At 38.4% G+C, this 19,695-nt stretch overlaps 1 protein-coding gene across 1 annotated transcript in view; it reads right to left on the minus strand.

The window, feature by feature from the left end:
* Positions 1 to 19,695, minus strand: part of ROS1 (ROS proto-oncogene 1, receptor tyrosine kinase) — an 87,251-nt gene that overhangs the window by 42,180 nt on the left and 25,376 nt on the right. Inside the window, exons 13-22 of the mRNA XM_037520973.2 lie at positions 17,539 to 18,035; positions 15,655 to 15,867; positions 14,819 to 14,929; positions 13,668 to 13,846; positions 10,444 to 10,635; positions 5,805 to 5,905; positions 4,470 to 4,684; positions 3,994 to 4,154; positions 3,173 to 3,317; positions 886 to 1,148 (exon numbers count right to left, since the gene is read on the minus strand). Of these exons, the coding sequence (XP_037376870.1) occupies positions 886 to 1,148; positions 3,173 to 3,317; positions 3,994 to 4,154; positions 4,470 to 4,684; positions 5,805 to 5,905; positions 10,444 to 10,635; positions 13,668 to 13,846; positions 14,819 to 14,929; positions 15,655 to 15,867; positions 17,539 to 18,035 (2,077 nt within the window). The remainder of the gene's footprint in view (positions 1 to 885; positions 1,149 to 3,172; positions 3,318 to 3,993; positions 4,155 to 4,469; positions 4,685 to 5,804; positions 5,906 to 10,443; positions 10,636 to 13,667; positions 13,847 to 14,818; positions 14,930 to 15,654; positions 15,868 to 17,538; positions 18,036 to 19,695) is intronic.

The raw sequence follows: 19,695 nt of genomic DNA on the forward strand, positions 1-19,695 counted from the left end.
AGACCCCATGCAGTACATTAAATCCCCATGACTATTTTATAATTGGAATTCTCTATATTTTGCCTTCACCCATTTCATCTGCCCCCATGCCCAACTTCTAGCAGGCAATCTGCTCTCTATATTCATAACTCAGGTTTTTATTTTTGTTTTAGGTTACACATACATAAGTGAGATCAGACTTTATTTGCCTATCTCTGTCTGACGTATTTCACTTAGCATAATGAACTCAGAGTCCACCCAGATTTTTGTAAGTGACAAGATTTCATTTTTTTTATAGTTCAAAATAATATGCCATTATATATACTACATTTTCCTCATTCATTAATCCATGGATGGACACTTGGGTTGTTGCTTTTTTCCCTTAACACATTGTCTGTGGTTTCCTCTTCAATTAGCAACTAGGTAATAACTGGAGGCATCACTTGTACAGACATCAGGTTTTATTTGCATTCGTAGTCCCAAACTGGGGGGTAGAGATGATTTATGGCTACAACATGATAATGTGGGAAGGACTTTAGAAGTTGGGCTTTAGCACATCTTGTCATAGCCATGCAGCTTTAGTAAGCGACTGATACACCCAGGGGTGTGTCTTTGCCATCAGACATTAGGAGGATTAAATGAAATAACAAATATAAAAGTACCTGCCCATTACATGGCCTATAGTTTATGATGTTGAAAAATAATGGTTTACATTGAATTTGAAGTTACGCTGAGTACAAGAAAGTTGTCAAGATGTCCTTTACTTTTGTTATCTCTTCTCTCTCCATATCATTGCTGCCCAATTGGCCTCTGTGATCATATAACTGAAATTACTGACAGAATGGCAAAATCCCACCCTCAATTAGCCTTCTATTCAGACTATTAAAAGCCTTATCCCTCTCATACCTGGAAGGCAACAGTGTACCCAGGGCTCATGCCCTCTAGTTGAAAAGACATCACTGAGGGGGCGGCACTGACAGCAATCCAGTCTTCTAATGTTTTTTTTGTTTCACTTTGGTTGGAAATTTGATAGAAAATTTCAAATTTTGTTAACACTCCATTTTCATGCTTAGGCTTACTCCATCTAAATTCCACCACAACTTCCTTCTTGTTGCTGTATTTTCCACTAGGTAATACAAATATTCTGGGATTCTCTGGTGCTGATGGAACTGAAAAGCAGAGACATAAATAATGCAGAAAAGATAAGGTTGACTTTTACCACTCCTGATGAGGGTGTAGATCACCTTAGTAATAAATATTTATCATTCCAGACAGTGGAGGTCTATCTATCTCATTCTTTTTAAAAAAAAAATTTATCTATACATACAAAAACTGGGGTACAGGAGCAGTGGTGTGGGGGGTGAGAGGGTTTACCAGAGCCAGAGTGGGGAGCAGAACAGGCAGACTGACTGAAACACACTGCTGAAGGGAGCAATGGGTGAGACGAGGTCTACTGCACCATGTGGGTAGCTCCCTGGCTGGCCATGGATGGAACTTGAGCTACAGAGGCTGCAGACAGCTTCACAGCGCTGTGCTTAACCCCTTGTGGCACCAGGGAGGCCCTCTATCTCATTCTTAAAGACCTTCAGGAGAGAAGACTTGATAGATTTCTTTAGGGAGTTAGACTGGTATTTCAGCAAATCTTCCTTGTCTCCAACCCCAAACCCTTTTACTACCACTTATATACATCTTTCTTTTCTTTGCCCTGTACAGTCAGATGGTGACTGATTTTCCTTATAAAACGCAATGTTTGTTCTCATCCTAGCAATGATTTACCCAGTGGTGGAAATGGCAGCAACCAGGAAGGCAGGCAGTGACTCCATCCATCATGGCTAGGACGTAACGTTCAGGATGTAAAATATGCCCCTCTCACCTTGAACACCCCTCCGAGGAGAGAGAAACTATCCCAGGAATATGGCTTGGAGGCCCCATTTTTTTCTATGGCCAAACCAAGAAATGCAGTCTCTCTCTGTCTTCTAATCAGTTTCTTCTTTCTCAATCAAGAGAAATTTCTTTGCCCAATTTCCAAGAACCTCCATCCTAGATGCCTCTCTTCTTCCTCAGGGTTCCTCCATATGCCCCATTCCCACTGCCCCATTCCCATAGCACTGCTTCTTAATGTTCAGCACTAACATTGTTATCCAACCTCCACACCCTCTTACACTGTATTCACATGGGAGACCTCTTTGCTTCACGCTTCAGGGCCCAACTCAAGTTTCCATGCCCCAAAGGCCTTCCAGGCCACACCAATCCCTGAGCATCACCTTTCATAAGAACACTGCGGTAGCTTGATCTAGGTGAAGGTTTCATAGTCATGTCTGTTCACTCTATGCTATCCTACTCAGTCATCTCTATCTTATTTCTGTTATGTGCAGCACAAAAAAAAAGGCAATAGTAGATGGACACCACTGTTGACTGAGTCTCTTACTCCCTACCAGGTCTTATGCTAGGAAGTTTATATAAATTAAATCAATGATACTATTATTTGCCAACATTTTAAGAAATGACTGAATGGGTCAAGTCTCCGTCCTGTCACTTATTAATTATTTTATAGTGGGCAACTACTGGGCTTCTGTTTTCTGATTGCATACCTGAAATAATCACCCCTGTCCTATCTACCTCAGATCTGCGTGAAGGTCAAATGAAGGTCAAATGAAGTGATAAAATGATGTTTCTGACACATGATAGGAATAAATGAAAGTTTAATAAAGGAATGATACATATGAATGTGCTTTGCGCACTTTAAATATATATAAAGACACAACTAGCATCCTCTTAAAAATAAGTATATTCCAAAGAAAAACATTAATTTTAAACATCAGTTATTCACTTAGGAAGCACTGGGAGCTAGCCTCAGTAAAAACATTTTCCAATAAGTCATCCTTCCAAGAAACTATCTTTGTTCTTAAATATCTATTTTCTTTATGAAGCATTTCACAAATTACCTGAAACATCTTTCCACATCTTTTATTTCATAACAATCAAGTGAAACTGTCTTTAAGACATCTTTGAACTATTCTTTTGGAATAAATTATGTAAATTTATTTTAATGATGCAATTCTAATCCCCAAAAAATTATTGAAAGGATATCGAATACAGACACATCTACAAAACTGAAAGTTCTTTAAAAATATTAACTCTCCATTCTAAGAGGATAGAAAACATTTTTTTAAAGACCTATTAACCCCTGTACCTGTTTCAGGTGCTCGAAGTGATAAAGACGTTTTGGGGCCCTTTCCCCAGTAGGTATAAGGAGTGACAGAAAGATTAAAGGAGGCATAGGGCTCCAGTCCTTCCACAGTAAATACAGGTAAAGGCTGGTGTTCACTAGCCAGGAACTAAAATAGAAACACAAAGCATTTTCTTGGGGAGAGAATCATAAAATCATTTATGCGTAATTAAAATCTCCAAACATTTGACATGTAAAGTCAAAATTTGAATTTTGCAAATGTTAATGTTGTTAAGTTAGGCTTTTTACCACAAAGACCAGTTAAAATGTATCTAATACAGCAGTTGCTAACAGTAACCATAAGGTAGCCCCAGTCCAGCCCTAGACAAGATCCTCAGGAGTAATCTTTTTTTTTAAAGATTTATTTATTTATTTTTATTTTATTTTTTTATTTATACAAGCACTGGGTACAGTCAGAAGCGTGGGAGGGTGAGAGAATTCACCAGAGCCAGAGTAGGGAGCAGAGCAGGCAGAAGTACACTGCTGAGGGGAGCAGCGGGCGGCAAGAGAGGTCTGCGTGCCATGTGGGACCCTCCTCTGGTGTCTGGTGAGCAGCCGGGGATCGAACCAGAGTTGCAGAGGCTGCAGGCAGCTTCGTAATCCAGTGCTCAACCGCTGCGCCACCAGAGGAGGCCCTCCTCAGGAGTAATCTTACAACCACATGCTAGAGGAACAACAAAGGAGATGAGGTTGGCCAGGGAAAGGAAGGCCAAGTCAATGGGACAAGGCTCACATAAGTGGTATAGCCTGCTTTAGAATGGAAGTTACAAGAACCAATGCCATACCTTAGAATGAGCACTAAATTCCACACTGTAGAAAATTACACCCCAATCTACTTCCGGGGCAGCATTCCACAGGATTTGAAAACTTGAAGCATTTCCTTCGATCCTAAATGAAGACTCTTGAACAGATTCTGGGATAACTTTAGGGGTAGAGGAAAAGTTCCCTATGAAAGAAAGAAAGAATAGAGGGAGAATTTAGGATTATCAATAATCATGGAAAATTAATAGAAACAGCTAATCATCAGGAGTCAAACAAAATTTTCCTTTCCTTTAATATATCCTGAAAATCTTTTTTTGATTATTTCAGGCTTTATGTTTGGGTTAAGCTTAATATGAGCACAAGATAAACAACAGAAACTACTAAGAGCTTTTTCTCTTAAAACATAATTTTTAAGGGGAAAGTGCCAACTCAAACATTTATTTAACAGAAAGTGCAGGGGGTCAGGGGAAAGAGCATGCAGGCATAAGATAGTTTGTACCTGGTAGAGGCTTAAGCGATGTCTGGATAATTGTGAACTGATTAAATTTGGCTGGTTCCAAAATAGAGACACTAGTTCTCTGACTGATTTCTTGGGCTGTGATAATCCTAAAGCCATTGATCCAGAAAAGCCGACCACTGTAGTACATCAGTGCATTCTGGGAAATTTCAGAAGTGCTCCAGGCTGCAAATTCTGTGATGATGGGATCACCAGCACTGTTAAAACATGACACCAATTAGTGTGCATTTGGAGTGAAGAAAGAGCTAGTGTAGTGCATGCAAGTAATGAAGAGAATACATCTTTGTGAATGTATGTTCTTGTGTATATGAAAACAAAGAGAAAATATTTTGCAACAATAATTGTTATTATTCTTAGTTCCATATTATGTTTTTTATTTACATTTTTCTGAAAGTATGCCTAAAGCAAATTATATAGGGGCTTTTCTTATTAATGTGGTATTGCAATAAAGAGAGTATTACAAAAGTTTTAAAAAATAGTTGTTTTTTGCTAATACCCTACTTTAAAAGCACAATCTGAATTCATTAATTCATCAATAATCATATCAAAGCTTGAACTTATTCCATAATCTCTACATTGCTTGCATTAGCAGAACACAGAAGGCTATAATTTAAGGGCAGGGATGGGGAGGAGTTACTGGGAAGGACACCAGAAAATTTCTGTGACAATGGATATATCTATGTCTTCAAATGCATTTGTCAAAACTGATAGAATAGTATATCATGTGTATTACACCTAATTTTAATATGTAAAAGTATAAAAAACTGTGCAGGAAAAAATATCTAATGCTAATATGGAAGATGTAGAGCTGCTAACAAGAGAAGGACAGGAGGTTTAGTTTGAAGATACAGTTTCAGAAGATAATTCATGTGGTCCTTTTCTACTCTCCAGTTTTCATTTGTGACATGTAGGATGATTTCTGCCTTGCCTCCATAATGTACACTCTACTTTCTTAAGAAATGGAAAGACCCTTCACCCTCTTCCTGATCTCTTAAGAAGCATTCTTTCTTTTCATGTATGTATTTATTTTTAATTGAGGTGATATGAGGATACCCCCACCATAGTGCACCCACCACCAAGAAGTTTTTTTATTAGGGTTTCCACTGTACTCTATACTTCATCATAGTATTCACCATATTCTACTATAATTAGTTGCTCACAAATTTATCTTTCCTCACAAATACAATGCATGCCACAAAATGGATAATTAATATATTTACTAAAAGAATAAATGAACTTTCATGCAAAATCATTTGTAACTGAATATCAAGTCATTCTCTTATTCCCAACGGACTGGCTTCAGGGAATATTACTTACCTTTGCCCTCGAAGAACTGCTGTGTACAGATGAATACATTGACTATCTTGAACCAACCAATACAGGAGCCCATCACTGAGATCTAAAGTTAGAGCAATTACCTAAATAGAAAATATAGTATGAAAACAAATCAAATACATATTTGAAGTATACCTTTGTGAACAAGTCACACTCAAGCTATAGAGTTCTCCTTAATGGCCTCTTTGGAATAATACTTTTAGTTATTTTTATCTTTCACTGAATATAAAAATTATGTGATTATGCATAACATGCTGTCTTTAGGTCTATACACTGATTTCCTAAGAATTTCCAAAAGGCAAGGACTATTTGCTATTCGCCACTATATGCTTAGCTCTATGGTTCTCAAAATTTGATTCAAGGATCAGTAGCATCCCCATCATCTGGGAACTTGCTATAAATACAAATTCTCAACCACACTCCAGGTCTTACTGAATCAAGAACAAGTGTTCCAGAGAGGGATCTCCATAAAAAGGAGAGGTTCCATGTTCCTTGGCCCCACCTAATGAAGAGTAGAGCTGAGTGGTGAGGGTAAGCTAGAGAGGGCTTAGAATACTGAGAAGAGATGTCTTCAAGGAGACACGTGGGAGACATGTGAAGTCCTGCTTGTTTCTCAGCTTTAGACTTGCACCAGGGACTTGGGGGCCATGGAAGGAGACACATGGAAGGGAGACATATAAAGACACTTGGAAGGGATGTGGGTGAGAGACACCTGGGGAGGCTGACAATGCAAACCTTTATCTTGCTTACTGGTTTCTTCTGCCCCTTTCCTATGGTTCCCTGCCAGTAGGTACCTTACACTGATGGCAAGCTTTGGAGTTCAGCAGACCCACTTCAGACCAACCTTGTTTGACTGCACATTTACACACAAGGGGATGGGCAACTTTGAGTGTTTCATTAGGAAACTATTACCATTTATTATTATTTTTTTTTTAATACAAGCACTGGGTACAGTCAGAAGAGCAGGAGGGTAAGAGAATTCACCAGAGCCAGAGCGGGGAACAGAACAGGCAGAATGACGAAGAACACTGCTGAGGGGAGCAGCAGGCGTGGCAGGAGAAGTCTGCGCACCATGGGGGACCCTTGCTGGTGGCCGGGGATTGAACCTGCACTGCAGAGGCTGCGGGCAGCTTCACAGCCCAGCCCTCAACCTCTGGGCCACCAGGGGAGGCCCTATTACCATTTCTTTTCTTCTGTCTCTGGGCAAACTATTCAGTTAAAGTTCTTACACGCTATGAATATGCTTTGTCTTTCATGTGGTGGATGGCAGAACCCCATCAGAGTGTGTAGATTTGGGAGTCTCTGGATGTCTCTCAGTCTGCCACTAACACTTTGAGGCACTGTGTTAACTATGACCATAACTCTGAACTCTTCAGCCACGTAAATCTATCAGCTTCAATATTGCTCAAATTGGTTGTTCTCAAACATTGCTGCACATTAGAGTCACCTATGGGTTTTTTTCACATTTCACATTTTCAACTGCCAGAATGCATCCTATTAAATTTTGTTCTCTAGTGTGTCTTTTAATTCCCTAAATCATTCTAAGGTGCAGCCAAGTTCAAGAACCAATGTTTTAAATTATTTCAAATTGTATTTTCTGCTAATTACAACTAAAACATTCTGATACACTTGAAAAATGCAATATACACAGGATTTTAAGTGTTATACTTGGATAGAATCATCTGCATATAAAGTTCTATTTCCAGCTGACACCTGAAAATGATTTGTTACTCTTAGTTGTCCTCCTGATACAATCCATGTCATAATTTTATCCAGTTGTCTAGGCAAGACCTGAGGAAAGACTGTTCTCCTATAAACAGAGTGCATGAAATAGAATTTATGATCCAAGGGATCTTTTTACTTTCTTTAGCTTTATTGGTATTTTTTGAATAAGCTGAGATTGGCAGGACTCCGACTTGACCATAGCGCAGTGGCATAGAGGCTGCAGGGTATCAGGTAGCATTAAAGGATTACCTCTTTAGCAAGATACAGCAACATATAGACAAAAATCAAGAGGCCACTGGAAAATGTAGTAAGAATACAATAAGGCATAAAAGAGCTAAAAATACTTGCTGACAATTTATCCAAAACCTTCTGCAAAGAAATAATCCTAGACTTAATGACTATTAAGACACTTTACTTGTCATAAATGACTTTCTTTTGCCAAAATAACTATTCTAACAATTCCCAACCTTTGGGAATTGAATCATGTCCTTGTTTAAAGCTAAGAGAGACATTCTGATGATTTTTCTAATTAAAAGGGACATCATGTTAATACTGTTTACTGATTTATGATGAGATGCACCAAGCTTTCCCAAATTACACACTATTTCTATTTTTTTCTCCTTACAAAGAAGATTGTCCAATCCATTTGCTGGAGTACAACAAACTATCTAAACTATAAGTAAAATTCAGGTGTCAGGTCATTACCCCATTCCTTTGCGTCAGTCATTTGGGCCCATGTTTAAATAGAATCAGAAGGTATTCCATAACCTTTTTGGTAACCATTGATATATATAATGAACCTCGTCCTTAGAAATAATTTATCTTATCTAAAATAAAACTTTGAAGTTTAATCCTTTGGTAAAATGTACTATGACTTATACATATGATATATATATATATAGATATATAGAGATATATACACACACACTATGAGCCTGATCCATGGCAAAAAGTATCTTTTCACTTTAGATAAATATCTCATTTTATTGTCTCTTCATCACACAAGTACTGTACGTTTTTGAGTAATAATTGGCCAACCATATTGATTATACCTGCTGGTTGCAAACTATCTTAGAACTCCATGATAAAAATGTGAGTGACATACAAAAGTGATGTCAGCAACATAAGGAGTTTTGCTTGGTGCCAAATGTGTTGCCTTCAAAACAACCACTAGTGTTAGTAGAGACAGATTCCTCACACCTGGAACCAAGACTGATTTACACAAACAGCAACACTTGCTAGTCTGTGAGAGGATTTGGGAAATTTAAAGAAAGAGTATTGCCTCCAAACATGCTGAAAAAATCTGACTCACTCATTTACAGAAACATCTCCATAATCACTCTAGTGCTCTCCTGAGTGAAAATATCTCAAAAGTTAGATCAGAGCAGTGAGAGATTACTGCCAAAGCCCTGGGAGTGGACAGGAAGTTACTCTTGATATAACAGTATTTTTAAGCATGCTTTTACAAAAATTAAAATACTTTGACTTAACATTTATTAATGAGACATAAGAAATAGACTTTTTTCAGACTCTGGTGGCTCCAAAGTAGAATTAAGGGATCCTTCCCTTATTTGACAGGAGTAATTAATCTCCTGGTACCCTGGTAGGGTAAGTGATGGTCAGGCTTTTGCGCTGTTGGCCTTTGTGGCTATCACCTGCGGCCTGAAAGCAGGCGGTGATTGGGAGTCTGGCTCTAGGTACGCACGCCTGATTGTGGATACGTGCAGTATGGTGTGGGCATGCGCAAGTGTGCACACCTGAGCCTTGAGGCTGAGAATATCAGAGCGTCATCACTCAGGCCGGCTGTGGCAGAACGCATAGGAGACAAGAGACGGCTGCAAGAGGAAGAGACCAGAAGACAATGCCAGAGAAAGATTCACAGGGGGCTGCGCGGCTCCTGCCCACCCTGCTCCTGGTTGCCTCACTACAGGTACATAAATTTCTATTTCTTTTAAATATCTGTGTTGAAATCTGCATATGAAAATCAGTTGTCTTTAAATATCCTAGGAATTATTGCCCATATATCCTATGGAACTTGGTAGCAAGCGACTCAACAATTTATTTGTTTGTGAAGATCTGATATAACTTCGTTATGTGTATTTTACCTGTGTCAACAGAAAAAATGACTAAATTTTTTTTTAATGTAATATCCCAGGTAGCAATAATTTGATTTATTTCTCAGAGCTTGTTTCTGTAATTTCTAAATTTCCTACTGCAAACATACATTACTACTATGACAAAAAATAAAATTAAAAAATTTACAGGGGGAGCTAGAGTGTACCTAAAAAGTTTCAAGAAAAATAAGTAGTGCTTCTAGAAGTTGAGGAAATAAAAACTTTTTTTTTAGAGGCATTCCTATACCAGTTATGCTTTTCACATGGTGTTACAATAATGAGATTAACTGCTGATTAGTAACCATGAGCTTGGAACCATCCTCACTACTTCCCATCATCCCATTTAATCGTCACAGCAACCCTAAAAGTAGGACAATTGTTAATATTCTCATTTTTCAAATAATGAAACAAATGAAATTGTGGCCTAGGAGCAGTTTTTAGAGCAAAATTGATTTTGAACTATTAAAACACCTAATCACCACTCAATAAGAAGCCCTAAAATAGTCAATAGATTCCTAAAGAATATAAAAAGCCAGAAATTAAAATGCTTTTAAGTGTAGGTTCAGTCAAGAGAAAGCAAATTATAAAAGACTCACTATTATATTTCATTTTTAAACATTTACAAAACTTAGAGAAATTTTGGTTATACCAAGATCTTACTGTCACTGTATTTCCTTCAGATTCTACCTTAACTATTCACAAGCAAAGACACTATTACCGTAACTATACAACAGCACTGTTAAGTATTACTACATGATCATATCTCATTTTTAGTGTGTTACCTTTTTCCCAGAAAACCAAGGCTGTGCTTGTAGTATCAGGGAACTTTCCCCATTTAGTCGGGTACTTTCAACTGAATATAGTGTGGTCCAATATAGAAATCCTCCAACTGAATCCACCACCATATCATTCACCAACAACTTCACATGAGTCACAATGTCGGTATGTCCTGTCAACAAAGACTGCCTTTGTATCTATAAAACATAACAGTGTGGTCAGTTAAGAATTTTCAAATAACATCATTATTTCTGAATTTATTCAATCATTTATTTTTTTAAAGATTTATTTATGTATGCAAGAGGAGGTGAGGTGTAGGCCAGAGGTGCAGGGGATAAGAGGATTCACCAGAAACAGAGTGAGAAGCAGGACAGGTGAATCTATAGAAATACACTGCTAAGGGGAGCAGCAGGCGAGTCAAGAGAGGTCTGCTGTGCCATGTGGGTCACCTCCCCGGATGGGGATCGAACTTGTGCTGCAGTGGCAGCGGACAGCTTCACAATGCTGTGACTAACCCCTTTCGCCACTGGGAGGCCCCTATTCAATCATTTATTGATTTTTATTGTAACCATTTGTAATCGCATTCATTCACTTATGCAGCCACAAAAATTATTAACCCTATATGCTGGATAGTGTGTTAAGAAACAAAACAGTCATGGTATCTGCCCTCAAGCAAATTATCTCTTTATATCACTATAGTAAAGGGAGGTAAATTGATTTTGAGTTTAAATACTTGCTCTTCCTAATACACCCAACAATGAAAACACTGCTGAATTAGAATGCATTTGACTGGATTCCCAAAGTTGTGTACATCCTGGTAAATGATGTCTATACTTGCTCCTTTCCTTGAGTATATTTTCCTAATATTACTGCCATTACAGAGTACCATAATATGCTAGCCATTGTACCTATTTACTTTTAAAATACTAGTTCTTATCACCCCCAACAATAAGTCTATAAGGGATTTTTTTATTATTATTATTATTATTATTATTTTTATTTTTTTATTTTTTTTTAAATAATGAATTTTATTTTTATATTCCCCCATACAATTGCAAAAGCCCCATTCTGACCCCAATCCTTCCCTTCCCGCCCCCCCCCCCAAAAAGTGTCTCTGGTTCATAGTTTTTTGTTGATTTTGATTTTCACTTTCTTATATTCATTTTCCTGGTCCCTTATTTAAGTTTTCTAGATTCCTGCTATGAGTGAGACCATCCGGTATTTTTCTTTTTCTTTTTGGCTTATTTCACTGAGCATGGTGGGAGTGCAAAACTGTTGGTGGGAGTGCAAACTGGTCCAACCACTATGGAGAGCTGTGTGGAGATTTCTGGACCTACTAAACATAGAGCTTCCATATGATCCAGCAATTCCACTCCTAGGTATTTACCCAAAGGACACAGAAACATCAATTCCAAAGAACACCTGCACCCCTATGTTTATAGCAGCACTGTTTACAATAGCTAAGCTTTGGAAACAACCCAAATGCCCAAAAATAGATGACTGGATCAAGAAGATGTGGTACATATATACCATGGAATATTACTCAGCATTCAAAAAAAGATAAACACATGCAATTTGCAGCAACATGGATGGCGCTGGAAGGGATCATGCTATAAGGGATTTTTATTTCCTACTTCACGAGTAAACTGGCTTCACAAAAGTTATTCTTCTGAAGCTGAACAGTTTTGTAAGATGGAACAAATACTTGATACCAACATGAATATCTTTCCTTCCAATTCCTTCTTTAAAACTAATTTTAAACTTACCCATTTTAGGGAACATTCTCTGACTAACCTCACTCAAGTCCCTCCTGCTTGCATAATGTTGGCACTTATGAATTCATACTACATTACTTTGCTTCTAAGTACTTGGTTTTGTATGCTTCTATTTTAATAGGTAATTTAGCTGATGAAGAAAGTAGGGACAAGTGGTGATAACACACAACACTGAGCATACTAAGTCTGCATTTTCTACAACAAAAGGGTGAACTTTATTGTATGTGAATTATACCTCCACAACACTAATAATCTTTATTAAAAAGAACAAATATATGCCTATTTATATTCCCAACTATGCCTACTCACAAAGCCATCAACATTAGTAATAGATAAGTGGTCATTAAATTGAATAAATAAATGAACAAACAACCCCCAGATTAGGAAATTATTTCAGTAACATGTTTCTTGATCTGTCAGACTTGTTTCCGCATCATTACCTATTCTTCCTTCTCAGTGTGCTCTTCACAGATGTCTTCACCAGGTCTTCTCTCCACCCTACTCTGTGCCCCTAGAAGCTGACATCTATGAGCTACATCAAAAGGGCTCACTTGTTTTCTGGCTTCAGTAAGATTCAGCCAATGGAAGCACTGGCAGAATATCAGAGGGCAGAAGGAAAGAGGGATTGGAGTGTTTATTCCCCCAGATTACTCCTTGCCAGACACACATTTTGGTGTGCTTGGGTTTCATGTCGGAGACTCTTACACAGTCCTCCCCAGATTCTTGCCCTTCTTGCCCTTGCCCCTTTATACCTCAAGGTAGTTACATCTTTCCAAGTTCCCTAGCCCAGGGCATGCTTCACCATCCTTTCATCATTTCTTTAGCCCTCTCCCCACCTTTGACAACTGTCCCTTCACTTGGTTTCCTTTAACCACGTCTATGGAACCATCTTTCTCTGAATACTGACCCACATATGAACATTTCAATAAATTTCTTTTTTTTTTAATAGAGGCATTTTTGTTTGTTTGTTTGTTTTGTTTATACATTTACTGGGTACAGTCTGAAGCACAGGAGGGTGAGAGAATTCACCAGAGCCAGAGTGGGGAGCAGAGCAGGCAGAAGGACCGAAGTACACTGCTGAGGGGAGCAGTGGGTGGCAGGAGAGGTCTGCGCGCCATGTGGGACCCTCCTCCGGTGGCCGGGGAGCAGCCAGGGATTGAACTGGTGCCAGAGGCCGCGGGCAGCTTCGCAACCCAGCGCTCTACCGCTGCGCCACCAGGGAGGCCCTCAAATTTCTTTTAAGATATTATTGAAAATATATAACTACTATATCAAATAGTGAAATAAAATTTCCTTTACACATAAATGCATTTTAATTTAGAATTTAGACATAAATATTAAATGTAATAGGATAGGTTGTACACAAGTATGAAAAAATCAAGAAAATGACATGCAGTTCACTGGAGTGCATGGGCATTGTTCTCAAGCATCCAGAATGCAGAGTATTAACTTACCACGTATGTCTTCCCAGCCCAGTAGAGAAAGTGACCCAGCCACTCGAAAGCTAAAGCCCCTGCACCGGCGATGTTGGGTATGTGATAATTCTCTGAGGTGTCAGTCCCATTCAGTAGCCACATGTAAACATCACCTCTCTTGTCGCTATAGTAGAGGCTGTTGTTATACCAATCCATGTCTTAAAACAAAGTGAATTGGTAGCAGTTACCTTTCATGTATGCTAGCATAACCATAGTCAGTCAGCAAAACACACAAGCACAGCTATACAATTTTAAAGCACCTACTAACTTAGAAATTCACTAGGACAGCAAAGATATATTGAGAAAATTTCAATAATGTTATCCTAAATCTTAATCCTTGGGACTGGGGAATAGAACTAATCTTCATCTGAACATCTCCTTTTGGTCAAAGATTGTCACAGTCACTTGTCTTACTTAATTCTGAAAGCAAATCAAGTAGGAATTAGCCCCATTTTTTGACATGGCAAACCCAAGACTCAGGGAGATAATATGTTCTCCCCAAGCTCTCACCAATGGAAAGAGGGGAAGCACAGATTCAAGCCAACTCCAAAACACACTGCCTCTTAAGTCCTTGAATCTTAAGTCCTACTATATTTTGGTCATACGTACTTTAATAGCCAATTAAACAGCTAATAGAGCTATTTAGAGAAGATGTCATCTTCAGGCCAGACCACTGTTATACTATCTGGAATGAAAACTTCTTCATTCTAACATGTTCTGAGCAAAATTACCGACTTGTTCCTTAATAATCTTCCTTATTAAGAATTTTTTCTTTGATTTAGAACTTCATGCAGCCATTCTCCAGTCTTAAATTCATAATAAATCTTAGTGGAACAAGATAAGCTTTTACTGTGAGACAATATTGATATATTAAAATACGTGAGAAGACTATCAAAGTTTTCCTCAAATGGGCATAAATCAGTAAATAACCTCACATTTTGTGAAATGATAAATAGCATTCCTATTGAGAACTGACATTTCTTAATAGCATTACTGGCAGGATAGTCAGTCAATATTTTTTTCCTTTCATTATTGACCTAAAACACTCAGCTCTTTTGATTTATTAAATAGCTTAGAAGACTTCTGAATAGAAACCTATCCTCCAAGTGAATAAGGAATTTGGTGTGTACCTGACACATTTCCTATATCAGAGGATAAGAATTCTCCTGGGCCAAAGCTATTTAATGGTTTACTCCAAAGTCCATCTTCTTTCACAGCCATAATAAATGGTGGCTCTTTAGCTGTTTGATAAATAAAAAATATATATATATATCATTGAAAATATACTTTTTAAGGTACATCTCTTATGCCCCATGATTTCCTTTATAAAGTAAAAGGATATCAACATTTTGAAAAATACTATGGAAGGATATGAGTAATACCTGCTTAATAGAACTATCATATTAAGTATTTTATTTTTTATACAAATCTCTGAAATTGAATATGAAGGAAAGTGGGTGGTAATGTTGCCTCTATAGCAATATCATAGTGTGTAAATTATTTATTGTTTTGCTTTGGATACTGGTAACCACAATCCCACTTAGTACACCCAGATGCAATTGTGATAACAGTAGGCAAACAGTACAGTTATCTTCTATTTTCCTTCAGCCAAGAGGACAGAATTCAACATAATTCCCGGCCCCTCAACTTCTCTCACCATGACCTGCAGAGTATAAGAGGTGCTATTTTTCAATAAATCATAAGAAAAGAAAAAGTCAGAAAAAAACTATATTGTTTCATCAAATATCTTGGAAGAGTTTAAATAGCAGGTTTTTAGAAGCAAATTAAAAGTCACACAGTTGCCTTACTTGCTTTCCTAATCCCTATCTCAGAAAGTAATTTAGTCAAGAGGCCAGCACACTCTTCTTCTACTTTCTCTACCATAATGAGGTGAGGAATTTTGAAGGGCATAGGAAATACTCCTTTTTTGTCAGAATCATTCCCTAAATCAAAGACGTTTTCTCACCTGGCACCAGAGTAGTACCCACCGAGGGCTCTGACCAAGGGCCTGACCCCTTGGGAGAACTTGCTCTCACAGACACCGTGTATTTCATAGCACTCTGCAGCTGGGGTACATTAAGCATGGTCCCACTTATGTTAGAAAAAACATGAGTGATTTCTGGGAAGTCTTGGCTTGATAGTTTCACATCGTAAGTCCAGTTCTGCCAGGCGGAAGGGCCTAATCAGATGAATTAAACAATATTACTGACTTAAGATGACATCAGCAAGGGAAAACAAAGGATCATGGTGTGAATGGAAAGGAAATTGGGCTATAATAATACCTTTACCCCAACAATCATCAGAGCTATGACTAGCATCATGTCTGTCCCACCCATCCTAATTATTTTGCCCCTTTGAAGGAAACCTCATTCCCAACAAATCAGAGGGTAATATTTTCAGTCAAAGCTGCACATCTGCAGCATAGAATTGGCAGAGGGGTTTTCTTTAAGACCACTGGTCTAACCAGGTTCCGAGTAGACAATTGCTGAATGATAAATTGCTAATTTTGTATAGCACTTTTCTCCAAGAGGTGCAAACCAAATACAAAAAAAAAAAAAAAGCCTGTTACTTTTTAGCCATCTTTGAGATATGGAACAAATAGGCATAATTAACTTTATCTTAAAGTTTTAAAAAAGTCTGTTTGCTGAATACTTTAGGGGACCAGTGGTTGGCAAACTATAGCCTACAGGCCAAATTTGCCTACTACCTGCTTTGAAAAATAAATTGTAGTGGAACATAGCCATGGTGACTCATTTACATATTATCTATGACTATACACACAATACGAGGGCAGAGTAGCTGTAACAGAGACCAAATGACTCACAAAGCTGCTTCTTCCTCAATAGAAAAAGTTTAACTTCTGGGCTAGATACTGTTCCAAGTGTTCTACCCAGGTATCTTAAGTTAATCTATATGACAATTCCATAGAAAGATATCATTAATATTCCCATTTTTCAGATGCATGGCATGGTTAAATAATTTGTCCAGGGCTGTTCACTAACAAATGGAAATACCATCTTTGAATCCATGCAGGCTGGCTCCAAAATCTGTTTATGCACCATACATACTGCCCTCCAGAGATGGAAGTTCAAGTTTAGAGAATTTTAGAGAGTTGCTCAAATCTATGCAAATCTCAATGCATGAAAATCTCAGAGTACTATCCCACTGGCTTCTATACTGGCTCAGACTAGAATGCCAGTGTATGGCTCCTTCTAGACACTCAAGAAATGTTCAAGACATTCTATTGGCATATACATGATAAATATGGAAATCTTCCCAAAACTAAATTAGTAAATGCAGAACAAATAGAAAAACACCTGTGTGTATGTGTAGAAATGTTCAAGATATTCTACTGGCATATACATGATAAATATGGAAATCTTCCCAAAGCGAAACTTAAAATGCAGAATAGAAAAACACATTTGTGAGTGTGTGTGTGTCTGTATGTGTAGAAGAACTGAAGTCTAGGCAAGAGGTGCTGGGGGTGAAAGGATTCACCAGAGACAGAGTAGGGAGCAAACAGATCTACTGAAATACACTGCTGCAGAGAGCAGAGGGTGAGACAGGAGAGGTTTCCTATGCCAGATGTGGGTTAGCTCTCTGACCTGGAATGGAACTTAGGCCATAGCCTAAGTTGATAGTGCTGAGACTTAACCCCTAGGCCACCAGAGAGGCCCTGAAAACACTTTTGGGTTTTTTTTTTTCAGCTGAATATCCCTTCTGGTTGATGACAGAAGCAAGTGATGATAGAATCACATGAGGGGACTCAAAACTGAGTCACAATGTCAAACAGTTCGTTTTCCTTTCCCTCCAGCAAGGCTAGTAGTCATGCTGAGGGCAGGGCACTCACTGGCTCCTATGGCGAGGGCAGGAGGCTTCCACTGGACCCGGGCCTGGTGGGAGCCAAACAGAACTGAGAGTTGCTGCGGGCGGCCAGGGAGGGGATGCGGCTGGGTGTGAGAACCAAAGATGACCAAGTTACTGAACCCAAATTCTTCTATGTGACTCAGGTCACATCCCACAATGAACTCATTAAAAGATGAAGAGTCTTGCTGGAAAACGGCCTTTCCATCTGTGACCAGGAAGTCATTGTTTTCACAAGCAAAGCTCTTCACTTCAGCAAAGACAGTTTGAGGCAGGACAAGATGGGAAGCAGAGCCATCCAGAAATGTTGACATGAAGCTGTGGGCCGTGTCATTGAAGTAAATGATTCGCTTGGACTGTGGCTTTACTGCAAAGTCCTTTAATGTGCAACTCTCCACAATACGCACCACTTCAGAGCCCCGGCCAGGTGACACAGGGAGATCTACTTTATAAATGCCATCTCTCAGGAGATAAAAGACATACCTGACAAAGGAACAAAAGAAGTGTGGCATGATTCAATGCAATGGTAGATGAGTAACCTTTTCAGTTCATTACTTTATCCTGTTGTGCCATCAGAATCATAAATCTCTGGAGTGGCTAAGGACAAGATTTCTCAAGGTGCAAAAGGGTACAGGTATTTACTAGAGATATCCTCCATTCATTTAAGTTAGAAGTTGGAATACTGGAAAAGCTCCACCTCAGTTTTAATGCTTTGAGAAAAAGCAGCTGTCAAAGACTTCACTGAGATGCATCTTGAATGATTGATTTAATTGATGAAGATAATCCTCAAAATGAGTCATTTTGTATAATTGTTAGCAACAAAGTTACATTTCAAAGGATCTTACATAAGCTTTAACAAATGAGGAAAATAAGATCCAGGGAATCAAAAGGACTTGCCCTAGGTCACAGAATTTTTTTGCAAATATTCTATAATTCAATAGTTTACATAAGCCTATGACATTAAAAGAAGTAGCTAATACATTATGAATTAATGTGAATAGGAAAATTTGATTTTAAATCAATGAACAATCTTCAAGAAAGTCAATTGTGAGAAATAACAAGTGTTATGGGCTGCATTTTTTCTTTAATTCAAAACAAAAATAACTATTTCTATGGACCTCCCCGGTGGTGCAGCGGTTGAGCGCTGGGTTGCGAAGCTGCCCACAGCCTCTGCAGCGCCGGTTCAATCCCCGGCTGCTCCCCGGCCACCGGAGGAGGGTCCCACAGGGCGCGCAGACCTCTCCTGCCGCCCGCTGCTCCCCTCAGCAGTGTACTTCGGTCCTTCTGCCTGCTCTGCTCCCCGCTCTGGCTCTGGTGAATTCTCTCACCCTCCCGCGCTTCTGACTGTACCCAGTGCTTGTATAAATAAATCTTTTTAAAATAATAATAAATTAATAAAACTGCAATTTAAAAAAATAACTATTTCTATAAGAAGGAAAAAGCTTGATTTTACAAGCATTAATATCTTATTATTAATCTGCTATTATTGGTAATATTTAAGGAAAACCCCAAAACAACTTCCTTTTTTCATCCTTCATATTTATGTGCATTTGGTGATCAAAAAATACATTCACAGTAAATACCTCATTTCATCTTCAAAATAACCCAATTGATAGGTATTACTTTCTTCCTCATGTTAAAGGATAAACCTAGGTCACAGACATGAAGTTTCTAACTCAAGGGAGCACAACTAAGCTAAAAAGTTTCCATTTCATTTGCAGTAGAGAGGAAATAGTTATTTGTAATGGAGAATTCTCACTGGTTATTAGCCATCAATTCCTATCTCTTATGTTGGATGCTAGAAGCATCCTCAATAAATGTCTCTTGATAGCTATGAGAACCAAACCAAAGAAATGAACTGGAGCTGGACTGCTCAAAAAAATAAAAACAGAGGAAACAAAGGCAGAAAGAGGTTCTCATGGGGCATTGCAGAATGGGGCATTGCAAATCCAGAATGACAACCCCAGTACCTGAGTTCCAGACATGAGTTCTTTCCCGTGTACTCATATTTTACTGTGAAGGACGGAGGGAAAACTACTTAACTAGAGAAGTTGTAGATCAACTTTGAAAGAATTTCCTCCTGGCTCTACAGAATGAAGACTTTGCCTAGATTTAATTAAATTTGAAATGAGATACCTAGATT

The sequence above is a fragment of the Talpa occidentalis genome, unplaced genomic scaffold, assembly GCF_014898055.3.
Source record: "Talpa occidentalis isolate TD23 unplaced genomic scaffold, MPIMG_talOcc4v2.1 talOcc4.2, whole genome shotgun sequence".
Lineage (NCBI taxonomy): Eukaryota > Metazoa > Chordata > Mammalia > Eulipotyphla > Talpidae > Talpa > Talpa occidentalis.